We start from the raw sequence: 13,722 nt of genomic DNA, 5'->3' as shown, positions 1-13,722 counted from the left end.
CAAAGCGCCAAAGAACATAAACCACAACTATATCACAAACCGCAAACGCACAATTTGGTGACTGATTTTAGATTTGATGGGGGTTACCAAATATTCTGTGATACATGCGCATTAATATTCTTCCGCAACTATATGCTCTAATTTACGAATTCATTTTAGTCAAAAATCTGTGAATCGAACAAACACATGTGATGAGCGATTTATTGTAGAATAGTTTTAAAAGCAACAAGTTTTTAAGTAATTAAGTTTAAAGTGGTTTTTGAATCACTCTCACCAACTCAGCAAATGACGAATCTTGGCAAAAACATATTGAAACAAAATTTACCTACACGATTTGATTTGAAATATGTACTAATGCTTCAATTTTAGATAATATAGTTCTATACCACGGCACCATCTGAAAAAAATAATTCTCTGCGGAGTTACAGCTTGTACTGTGGAGTAAAGTGGGGCTTTTTAGGATTTCTAGCTCAGTTTAAAACTAAAACTAAAATTTTGTGGTGGTTTGGATGTTATTAGTGTTTATTTTTTGCTAACATTAGTTTACGGCTTGTACAAAGTAGGCATGTTATAAAAGTATCGATATTTTGTGTTTAAGCTAGCAAACTTTTGCCCACACTAGATTCGAACTCTTGCCCCACCGGTGGGGCAAAATCACAATCGATTTGCTTACAGCAATTTCAATAATTTTCATTATGCTTCGAAAGTTCATCTAAAAATAAAGCATTTTTTCTCTTCTGTCCATTAATATGACGTGGAGTAAATAAGTAACTCGATGAAGGCGTAGATTGTTTTTCAAACAAAGACTTCCGTCAGGACGTGCTTTAAAGCAAAAAATTCATCTCTTTTCAATTCCCTTCAAATTTAAAATATTTTTCACTAAAACAATCGGTGAACATTGTTTTTAATATATCTCAAAAATTGTTGCTTCAAAAAATCTTGATTTTTAGGAACCTTCTCAATTATTATGTTTTTAACGAACAAGTCCTCTTTGAAAATAAAAACAAAAAATATATTGTCGAATTTGTCAGCCAATTTCTAATATTTTTTTATTTTGATAACTTTCAAAAATCGACCGTTCTAAACGTTGTTCCTCATCCGTGTGAAATTCAATAATAATGTATTTTTTATTATCACAACATTGTACAACATAAGTCTAGCGATATGCAGAAAACCGATTGCAATTTCAATGATGAATTAAAAAGATATAGAATGAAAAAGGTCCACTTTATAAAATTAACAGCCGTTATGCACATTCAAAATTAGGTTCAGAAAACAAATCTGAAATGTATGGAACAGTTTGTTTATTGGTGTGTTTGTATGGTCTTGATAATATTCAACTATTTGGAGAATAGTTCAATAAACAGCCTGTTTTTAAAATAACGCTACCAAGACAGCCTGTTTTGGTAGTGTTATTCTAAAAACGCGTCAAGCCGCTCCCATAGGGGACGTTAGCCACAAGGAAGGACGTTTCAAGTAATATTGTTTCATATGGTATGCCCTCTTCAACTTCTAATCCAATTTCTCTCGAAGTTCCCTTACGGTACCTATCCACCTAGTATTCATTGCTTTCTTCTCCATGCTCCCTCTTACTTCGAGTAAAATAGACCGATATGCCGGTAAACAAATTATCTATTTAACTATTTCGTTCGCACAATTGGCAGCACGGTTAGTTTCAGTTTCAACGTTGCCCAGGCCAGGTAGTAATGTTTGTAAACAAAACGGTCAGCAAATTAAGTGAAAAAATAAATCGAAATTCGAAGTCGATTTAAAAACAAATTGGCCATTTTTATAATTAAATTTTTAACAAGATATGTAATAATGCATACTACCAACCATCTATACATCGAGAGATGGGCAATTTTGGGGAAAACAAGTTTTTCTAACAAAAACTTTCTCTCGTTTTAAATATATTTTTTTAGCGTATCATTTTCAACAAATTAGACAAGTGACAGTCACAATTATTGCAAAATTCAATGAAGCACAAAAGCAAGTTTATTTGGTCTGATCAGTTCACTTTAAAATATCGAGAAATCCATTTAGAAATTATCGTATTTTTAGCCTACACTGTTTTTTTTTTCTAAAATTCGATTTTAAAAAAATGTTCATTTATCATTAGGATGAATTTTGTTCTCAAGATTGATAATTGTATTTACTACCAACCGTTCATACATCACGAGATGAGGACTGGCACAATCAACTTTCGCGTTCAGTATCATAAGGCTGGGGGACTGTTTCGACTGCTAGGTATTTTAGATTCAGTTAGAAGTGCTCATCGCCCTACGTCATATTGCTTCGTAAACTGTTACGCAAATCGATTGAAATCCTTGTACTGATTCAATGAGAAAATCGATAAAGAGAAATCGATTACTGCAGATACGCCTATATGATACTCAACGCGAGATCTTGAATTCAATTTAGCTCAATAAGCGAGTCAATTTTGTCTAATCAGTAAATACTCTAAATTATCGAGAATTTCACACATGACACGTTTTTCGCCATATTCTTTTCGGAGTTGGTATCACTATTTTAAAAAACAAAAAAAAAATGTATATGAGAATTTATCAAAACTATCTTTTCTTTATCGTTTTGTCTAGTACCGAGGGAAGATAATGATAGCTTTTGAGAGAATAAAACATGATTTTTAATACTACAATTTTTCAATATCGGTTCGATATCTTTAAAGCTATCTTCAATGAAAATAAATCTTCGAGCCGTTTGGTAAAATACCTAAAAAAAAACGAAAAACCGAATTTTGTACTATACCATTTAATTCCGCTAGAGTCCGATATAGCACCGATGCCGATATTGAAAAAAATGGCGACCATGTAAAAAGCACGCTGAAACAAACACCTCACAATAAGTCGTTTTTTTTTCGAAAAAAAAATATTTTAGGAAAAAAAATTTTCCATGGAAGTGCCCATTTCGCGATGTATGGACGGTTAGTAGTAAACGGAAGCAGGCCATTTGGTATAAGGTCGTATGACATAAGGTCATTTTGGCATAATAGCCATTTAGAAAACGGTCATTTGGTATAACCATAATTATATCCCTTCTTTCAAAAGATGCCTGTTCTTTAAGAAAAAAATTTGCACCAAATGACCATTATGCCAAATGACCTAGACCCGAAAACACAATTATCTATCTTAAGACAAAATTTCATGCAGACAAACGATGGCCACTTTTTAGATTAACCTTTTATTATGAAAATCCTTTTTTTAGTATAGGCCACATATTAGATTTATTTTATAAAAATTTAGATGATGTTCTACAAGTCTTCCGTACAACACTTTTTAGTAAGAGTTGCCATTTTTCGATAACATTATATTAAAAAAAAAATCCAGGTAATAAGTTTGGCCAGTTTGATTGTCCACAACGTGAAAAAATTAAGTGGTTTATTTTGTCAAAGGCTACACATCCAGAGAGTATCATTGAAATATGAGAGGGTTCTTCCGAGATATATTCGAGCTGGTGCAAAATGCGTCAGATACTGCTTTTACTTCATATTTTTGAGTTGCAATGTATCTTGCCTCTAAGTTGAGGTAAGTGCATTGAAAAGGTAAATAGGCAGCTATGAAAAACTTCATCAAGTTGTAATTCAACAAAAACACTTAAATGCCCAAAAATAGTAGATTTTTTATACGCCAATGAATGATGAACTCCGCCACATGCTGAGTAGTTTACAATAAAGCTTACAAAACACAATGAACCCTCAAAGCTTGCATATACACTCGGCTTCAGCGGATTGATTAGTGCTGAATCTTCTAAAAACGTTGGCTGCACTTAACTGTTTATGTTTCAAATCATCATAAGAAATCAAAAATCTAGAAAATATTAAGTGTCTGTGATTCTGACGCAACGTTAAGCGTTAATCAATGGAATTGCAATTCGGTTCTGTGAGGGAATAAAAATCACTCCAGTGATCAAATTGGCTCCGGATAACGATAGGAAAAATCGCTATTATTCTCTCATTATTCACTAATCCCTGAGACACAAATTAGGCAAATAATTTCGGATGACAAATTTCCCCAACATCACACACCTTCAAATTTATGAAATTTTATGAAGACGCTTTATTATTTCATCACTGATCACAATAATTTAACTTTATATTAATCTTCTACCGTTATGTTGAAGATGCACTTCACTCATAGTTTAAAACCATCCTGCAGCTTCTTTCCCAGCCCGGAGATATCATCCTTGGCTTTAGCTGCGGCATCCTTGGCCTTCCCGGCGGCATCATCCACCTTTTTCTGGGCATCCTTAGGATCCGGGGTGGTCACAGCATCCTTGTCCAACTTGGGGGCATCAGGAAGATCGGCCTTGGCCTTGCCCGCAGCATCCTTAACATCCTTGGCGGCATCCTGGGCGTAAACGGCGCACACCAATCCGACGAACAGGAGAACCAGAGTCAGTTTCATTTTGACTACGTGTTGTTTAAAACTTCACTGATTTCTAACCGATCGAACTACCGACAGATACTGATGTTCATTCATGCGTTGAATCACCTTTTTATAGGGCAAAAAAATCTTAATATCTTCTCATTAGAACAATTGAAAAAAATGGTTGACGTGCAAAAGCTTGTTCAATTCACGCTGAGAACAATCGATTAGAATACAATCGTATCAAACTCATGCTACAGTTTAACAAAGAAGAGGGAAATAGAAATTTTCCTCGTCTAGCTTTCCGACGCCGATAGGCATTTCAATGGCGGCAGAGAAATCAAACTTCCTTAACTAATAATACAATTAGCTCAGCATGTAGTTCGCTAAGTAGATGTAGAACATCCACGTGATCGCAATTGGGAGCAACTGTTCGCGTGTCCGGTCGAAACTTTGTCAGGGATATGCAGCTAAATAGCGTGTGAGCAAGACATTCAATTATTCGTTGAGTTTTTTTGCGCATTTTATCACGGGCTGCGGTCAGTCGTTTTAACGATAAAGCCGCTTGTAAAAATTTTTTCCTCATATTTTTTTTTCTAGAAGCGCCGCCGCATGGAATCAAACCTAATCGTTTGCATAATTGTTCAATCGCATGCGGTTTGTTGTGACTGGGTGGCGTAGCGGCGTAGATGATGAACTAATAAGCGAAGAAAGCACAAAGGTGTTAAACGGTGATTTAATTGAATCACCATATTAAGTTCATACAGCAATGAAAAACAGTTTAGATTTAAAAGTTATGTAGATGACTATGATATTTATCGTATTTTTGGCATTTATATTATTATATGTAAATATGGCTGCCGATAGTCGTAGATACCTGCCACACGATATACACACGCAAAATGATCAATTAGCATAGGCAACTCTTAGTTAAAACTGTAGAAGTGCTTATAACAACACTAAGCTGGGAAGCAGGCTCTGTCCCAGTGGGGAAGTAACGCCAGAAAGAAGAAGAAGAAGATATCAATAGTACCATCTCTCCATTAATATCGTGTTGACAAAACCAAGAAACACAAGAAAATTGCACATCCATAAAATTCTCCAGCAGAATCAGGATTCTAACCCAGTTGCTAATAAAGAACAAAATTACTATTGGGCTTCATCGGGATCTTTTGGCTGGGAACAAATGATGAACATAACGTGTTAATTAAGAACAATTGAATTTGATGAATCATTCCTAATTATCTTCCATTCATTTATTTATTTATTTATTTATTTATTTATTTATTTCAATCCATCTGACATCAAAGTCTTAATGAATGCATAATAAAACATAAACGCACATTACAATAACGATGACTGACAAATGTTATGCTTGAAGCGCAGCGATGTTTCACCAAAGTCGTACAGATCCTCAACCAGTGTAAAAGAACGAATCATCGAGCATATTGGATCGTTATAACCGAACGTTGTTCGGTGAAACCTGCTCTGCATCATAGAGCGCTGTCGAAGAGGACGTTGAATAGCGCGAAAGTTCAGCATGGAAAGTAACCGAGAAGAATCAATTTCATTGCCCATAAGTTTTGCCACAAAGATCGCTTGTTGCATCTTCCGTCTTTTCTCAAGGGTGTCCATACCAATTAATTTGCAGCGTTCAGGATAAGCAGGAAGGTTCACTGGATCGCGCCAAGGTAAATGCTTCAAAGCCAACCGGATAAATCTACGTTGCACACGTTCAATTCTCAAAGTCCATGAGATGTCATTAGGCGTCCAAACAACAGAAGCGTTTTCCAAAATAGGCCGAACTAAGGCACAGTATAAAGACTTCAAGCAATACGGATCCGTAAAGTCTTTGGCGATCTTTGAAATAAAGCCCAGTTGTCGGTTTGCTTTGCTGATGATCGAAGTATAATGGCCGTTGAACGTCAATTTAGGATCCAGCACCACTCCGAGATCAGTAACCTCATCCACTCTTCGCAGTTTCACTCCATTGATTTGGTAATCGAATAGCAACGGGTGTTTAGATCGATGAAACGTCATAACGGAACATTTCGGAATGCTAACTGTTAATTTGTTTCGGATGCACCAATCAAAAAACTGGTCGATCAAAGCTTGTAGACGGTGGCAGTCTTCTACCGATCGGATCACCAAATAAATTTTAAGGTCGTCGGCATAAATAATAACGCAATTCAAACCTAATTTTGCGGCAACATCATTGAAAAACAGAGTAAACAATAATGGGCCTAAGTTGCTTCCTTGCGGAACGCCCGATGAGTTGCAAAAAGTAGACGAAATGCTCGAATCGATTTTGACACGAAGTTGTCTACCAGTCAGATAAGAACTGAGCCATGATGCGAGCTTGTTGGAAGCTCCTAAACGAGAAAGCTTGCGCAAAAGGATCTTGTGGTCAATTCTATCGAAAGCCGCTTTCAGATCTGTGTAGATGACATCGACTTGTGCTTTATCCTCCATTGCAGTTACACAAATATTGGTAAAGCTTAGCAAGTTCGTAGTGACTGACCGATCAGGCATAAACCCATGCTGATCGACGGAAATGTACTGCTTCGACTGGCTAAGGATTACGTCGGTAACGATGATTTCGAATAACTTCGACGCAGCTGACAAGTTCGTGATTCCTCTGTAGTTCATAACATTTCTCCTATCGCCATTTTTAAACACAGGGAACATAAAGGACTGCTTCCAAATCTCGGGGAATACACCGTTGTCAAGGGACCGTGTGAAAATAGTAGAAAGCGGCTCAGCAAGGACGGTAGCACAACGACAGAACAATATAGATGGGATGCCATCGGGTCCTGGAGACAGCGAACTTTTTAACTTTTTTGCAGCAGCGATGACCATAGCAGGAGTTACGGTAAATGTTGTCAGATTTATAAAATCCGGCGGTAGATCCAATGTGGCAGAGTCAGCATCAGTATCCGAAGCAGATGCGTTGTCGAACACGGAAGCAAAAAAATTGGCGAAGAGTTCGCAACTTTCAGCTGATGAATTGGCTTCCACATTTTCATACACAACATTACTTGGGATAGACGGGTCCTTTCTTTTGCTGTTCACGAATTTCCAGAAGCTTTTCGGATTCAGCCGGAGATTGGACTGCATTTTTATGGTGTACGCTTTGTACAACGTTGCATTTAGACTGCGGTACGCATTGCTCGCTCTTTGGAATTTCTGCTTACTCTCGGACGATTGTGTAGTACGATGTTTACGTTGACGTCTTCGAAAAGGTACGTTATGTTGCAACCATTGATTGACGATGGAGCAGAAGTTGCATGCCATTTCGTCGACATTCTGACAAGCATACGGATACGGATATGATTGAAATTAAATGCAAAACAGTTCGTACAGTGAGTCAATAATTTTATATTCATAAAAGAAACTACATCCGAGAAGAAAACAAATTATCAAGTAGGATCAGTGTTCTCGTAGTAGACAGTCTCCAATAGTCGCACTAGTGGCTTTTTACGGCCGTTTTACTATAAATCGTAGCAAAACATTTCATGGCATGTACATAGGCCTGGAGCTATGTACGTACAGTGGCCCAATTTTTAATTCGTACAGGGCACTGTTTTCACATCAAGTTAGTAAAAACTATAAAATGGTGTATTGAGTTTTTAAATACTTTATCCATATTGAAAATCGACACCTATGATTTATTATTCTATCTATCTATTATTTATCAATCATAAAATGTTTTCATTTATCTATGGAATAATGGAAAAGTATTGAATTTGCGTCTAAAATTCACCCAACACTTATCAAATTTCAAACATACAACATTTTAAACTAAATTTTATTGCTCTATTCGATTGCTTAAGTCTTTGATTATGATGATCAGATGTAGTAAAGTATATTTGGACAATTTCTTAGCAGATATATGAAACTCATTTAAAATTATAAGGAATACCAGTTTTCCAATTATTTTTGCTATAAAATTCGAACAATAACGTTCAAGTTTGTTGTTGGGTCCAATTTATTAATTATATTCGTGAGCTCTGAAGGAGTTTTGCTTTAAAATTATTCAGTTTACAAAAATTATAAATAGTATTTAGGGATGGTACACAAATTATGTCACGCTAAATTTCAACTTTTTCGACCCCCCCCCCCCCCTTTGTCACACTTTTTGTATGAGTCCTCCGAAAATGTTGTAAGGCTTGTCACGCTTGGCTCGACCCCCTCCCCCCCTTGGAGCGTGACGTAATTTGTGCATGACCCCTTACCCCCTTTGAGTTCAGAAAATTGTTATGTCATAAATTTTAAACTATATTAAAATGTTATGTTTAATCAATGTAAACCAAATTTTCATTCTAAAGAATATAAAAAGGTTTATTTTAAAGTTGCCTGTAACAATAATTTGAATTGGGAACTTCGTTTTACAACAGACTACTCTACACTACGCTGTAAATCAGGGCGATTGAAAATCTAAAAGTTTTTGAAAATCCTATCTCCCATGTCTTCTTTACCTCCCTTAGCATGAAAATAGTGTTGTATGGAATTTTGAACGTTGATGATTTAAAGGTGGCCCAAAATATATGTATGGAAATTTATATATGAATAATGTTACAAACATGTTAGTACTGTAATGTAAATACAAACTTATTATAGTGGAAACTCTTTTTGAAAATCTTAATGAAGGATGTTGCTGAACAAACAAATCCTTTTTGAGCTAATTTCTCCATAATAATTTCTATACAAACCTACATCGTCTTTGAGACACCTTCAAATCAACACCTATAATGCTGAAAATTTCACAGAACACTATTTTTATGTTATTGATGTTAGAAAAGGTATGAAAGATTGGAACTTTTTAAAATTATAAACCGCTTTATTATACATACCTTCACATAATTGATGATATCTCAATATTCAAACATCTTTGAATTCATATTCAAATTATACTCAAAATAAGACTCTATTTTGCAGTTTATTGATTCAATAAGAAAAATAAAATTTAACTTGAATTAACAGAGCATTCACATACTTTTTTTTAGGATACATGGATCATCATCACTACAAAAACGTATGTGTTGCGGTTACGGAAATAATATGTATTCTTTTAATCTCTATACGTCATATTACGCCATGTTTTGATAGGAACATTAAATTTGGATTATTTATACAGTCGACTCTCTACATCTCGATGTTCTACATCTCGATATCTCTCTCTATGTCGATGATTTTTTCAGTCCCTTCATTCTGTTGGCCGCCCACCGAAAATGAAGATCAATTACACAATCGCAAAAGAAAAGACCACACGAAATAGTGCTACGGATGAAATATATTCGAAGTTTCTCTTGAAACAGTTCACTTAATACTAAGTTATTGTATAAAAACAAACACTCGACTGTGTTTACTTCGTCTCGTTCATGGCAGTGCTGCCAGTTTATCTAACTATTGAGGGGCGATCACTGCATAATCCCACACATTCTGCATACATTTTATCTCCCTATTTCGATGAGATTATCGTTCCCAATTTTGTCTCCGTATGTCGATATGCCCATTATCAAAGGTTACTAGACTAGATATTAGAGATTCAAAACAATTTGCGAAGACGAAATGACATCTGTTTGTTTTTAATTTTCCTGGTAACGGAGTGATTTTCAATCTAGTATTCGTTGAAATTGTGTTCTTTGTCTCAATCTCTCCCTATCTCGATGGTCCCTTCGATATCGAGATGTGGAGAGGCAACTGTATAAAAATAAGAGGAGCCAAACTCAGAGAAATCGACCAAAATTCTTGGATTTGGATTTGTAATAAATGTTATATTACCTAGGACTCTAAATTATAAGATGACGATATCCACTCGTAGCTACTCTAAAACCGATTATGAAATTTTTTAATCTTGTGCAGTATTCGTAGTAATCATTTTTAAGGAAATAGTCTTGAAAACATGTACGTTATTGTTCGACTTACCTGATATTTTAGCAAAAAACATTGAAAAAGCAAAAGCTTATAAATTATCCAAATGTACTCTACTACATCTGAACAACATAAGGAAGAACTTGAGCAATCATCTAGTCCATTGAAAACTAGAATGTTGTATGATTGATTTTTGTTATGTCAAAGGAATGGAATTCGATAAATTTTAGGCACAAGTTCAATACTTTTCCATTATTTCACAGATTAAATCAAATGAATACAGTTTATGGTTGCCGAACAATAGATGACACCTATGACCTTTGTTATTGATAAAGTATATCGAAGTCCATGGATCATTTAATAGTTTTATACCAGCTTGATATGAAATCCTGAAATAATATTAATTCTAGGTGATGCTTTCAAGGTGCTGCAATATTCAGTATGAATGTTGCAATACACGATTCCATACCTATGGTGGGTAGTGTACAGGCATTGCAGAATTCGCTCTCATTTGATTTTGACCAAAACAAGCGAAGAAAAACATCACATCTGTTGTGGTCTATGATCGACATTGTATCGCAAGTTGTAACAAGTATGATAAATAGGAGCAGCGAAAGAGAGCCTCAAATAGAGAGCTATGATAAAATTAATTTTTTTCGCTTGTTTACCGTTGGGGGTAGGTGTTTTACTCTACTGATACGATAAACAATCCCCGAACTTCCTATAGCAATACTATCCTCCAGGTTTGGAGCTTGTATATTCGGGGAAAAAGCATTCGGGGAGATGGCATTCGGGGTAATGGGATGGAATCCAAAAAAGGTATAATCCAATCTTATTTTCAAATTTTAGGAAATTTTCAAAATGCCACCTGTTTGGAGAAATGAATCACTTTTCACTGAAAAACTGAGCAACAAATAATCCTAATTTTCAAATGTGTTTTAGTTTTGTTTGCCTTTTTGCTTTCAAAGGGTTGAAAATTCGCATTCATTGTGCACCTTAATTCAACCAATCCAAAATTTGAAACTGCATGCTGTTTTATAATAGGGTCCTAAAATGTTTAATGAAATCGTGTTTTTATTTAATAACACCAAAGAGCATGTTACTGCAACTGCTTTAGCAATTTTTCCAGCTCAAATAACGGCTATATCACATTTAAACTTAAATTTCAAAATTTGGTCAAAATTTGACACTTCTGATCATGTTTGACGTTCGCTTAGTCGACAAAAATACCACAGGAGTTTTAGTTTTAACACTGCATGGGGTTGTTCCTATTTGACATTTCGGAAGGGACACGGAAAACAAAATACAGTAAGGACCCGATTTTGTCAGCCCCCCGATGAATTTTAGGCTGACAAAATGGGGAACCTGACAAAATCGGGTCATTTTATTTTCTTCCTGTTTTTTTTTAAATTTTGACGTGTTACATGGTTACATGGACTTTTAAGAGGGCGATGGACATGGGCGTGGCCAGTTTTTTTTATCAGGGGCTCCCCCTCCCTTATATTGGTAATATCGATTTTTAACACTTAATAAAAGGCATTGCCATGGGCCGCATCTGGCTACGCCCATGCGTGCATGACATCAAACATCATCATCAATTTTAATGTAAACGTGGTAAAACATGACGATAACAATTTTTTGACAAATTTAAAATAGGCTGACAAAATCGGGTCAAAAAGCTGACAAAATCGGGGGTAGACAAAATCGGGGGCAGACAAAATCGGGGGCTGACAAAATCGGGTCAGTACTGTACATCCAAAATTTGAGTTAAAGCCAAAGAGTGTGACAAAATCTATAAAAAACATAAAAAAATATTTTTTGGTACTCAACATTTAAAAAAATTGAGTAAACATGTGTTTTTGGCCTAAACTTAAGCGTTTGGCACTAAAATTGGGACAGGGCTCTAGGACCCTAATAGGTTAAAAACTTTAGTTCAAACCAAATGGGTTACATGCATGGCCTAATTCGCTACTCGCCACTAGTAACGCACATGCGCTAGTGTCTGTGCACGAAAAATCGCTAAAAAGTGACGTGAAAAATTTTTGTTTGGCGAAATGCATCTAAATTATTATTTCTCAAATCTGGGACCTATTCTCCAAAATATGTTGGTACCGATCATGCGTTATGATGATGACTATCACGCTTACCAAATATTTTTTTCGATTGAAGATTCCATTTACGAGAAATTTGAAGTTAGATGCCTTTTCCCCATACAAAATAAAACGAGAAAACTTTTGCTGATCAACTTTGAACAAGAGCAAAGCAGGTAATCCATTGGAAAGGTGAAAATGTTTCCTGGTTTTCGATTCCTTTGTATTATTTGCATACTTGTAATTCGTTCGAGTTCTATGTGATTTGGTAAAAAAGCCATCTTGGTAAAATAAACATTTTTTTTTTCTATGGAAATGATATGGTGTCATATAGGATTGATTAATCGAAACGAGCTTTGTGAAGTTATGTAGAGGAACATGGTTCAAGACGCACTGATGGGGTAAAATGGCTCACTTCATAAAATCATTCCTAAAACGTTTCAATTTGTATAATTTGCTTAACGATGTTAAAATGATTTTACGATGAAATTCAACATTTTTTGCTTTTTTGCCTAAACATTAAGGTTTTCCGATGATTTCATTAAGAAATAAGCGTTCCCATACTGCAGAGCAAACTCATGGAGAAACTTGGTTGCTAACTACTGGTTCCCCATACTAAAATGGCATTCTACCCCACCCATTTGGTCGTTTTGAACCACCCCCATTTTCAACCAACTTTTCTACACGATTTAAACCCGTAAGAAACTCAAATTTGGGAAATGTTATCATTACACACTTAAATCATTTCACCGACTTCAGTAAAACTTTTCGCCGAGGAGCTGAGAACTCGGTAATTTAGGGTTACCAATATATTTTGGACCTCTATATATTTTGGACCCCCTGGGCCATTTTCCTGCAAATTTTCCAGTTTAAATCAAAAGACCAATATAATCCGCATGCCATTTGGAAAGATAGGACCATTCCGCACTTGCATCAAGTGTTTGTGCATGGAAAATGTGTTTATTTTATCTGAAATTAATTTAATTTAATCGGTTCATCCATGCAACCGTTACAACACGTTACACACAGAAATTGAAGGCGTCAGAAATTTTTCAAATGTAAACAAAAACATTTTTCTAATTTCTGAACTAAAAGCGTAGAATTTCCTCGCTTTCCCATTGTCAATCGATTGATTAGACTATGGGCAAGCATAGTATACAACCAGTGCCGTGGACTTTGTCGCCAAACGATAAAAAATTGCCGGGGGTCCAAAATATATACTTTGAGGGTCCAAAATGTATTGGTGTGTCCAAAATAATGAAAAACAGTGCATCACAATTCAATTATTTTCGACGCCTTCTGGATCCTACATGCCCGTATGGGCAGTTTTATCTCGTAGAGTAAGTTTTTCTCTACATTTTTGTATGTTATTTGAC

General features: G+C 35.6%; 1 protein-coding gene across 1 annotated transcript; it reads right to left on the bottom strand.

Annotated features, from left to right (window-relative positions):
• Positions 1-4,043: 4,043 nt before the first annotated feature.
• On the bottom strand, positions 4,044-4,501 carry LOC110676188. The gene has a single exon (XM_021843079.1). The coding sequence runs from the start codon at positions 4,419-4,421 to the stop codon at positions 4,149-4,151; it is 273 nt and encodes a 90-aa protein (XP_021698771.1). The 5' UTR covers positions 4,422-4,501; the 3' UTR covers positions 4,044-4,148.
• Positions 4,502-13,722: the final 9,221 nt, after the last annotated feature.

Source organism: Aedes aegypti, chromosome 2 (genome assembly GCF_002204515.2).
Source record: "Aedes aegypti strain LVP_AGWG chromosome 2, AaegL5.0 Primary Assembly, whole genome shotgun sequence".
Classification (NCBI taxonomy): domain Eukaryota; kingdom Metazoa; phylum Arthropoda; class Insecta; order Diptera; family Culicidae; genus Aedes; species Aedes aegypti.
Note: the sequence above shows the minus strand (reverse complement) of the source record. Positions and strands in the feature narration are given on the sequence as shown.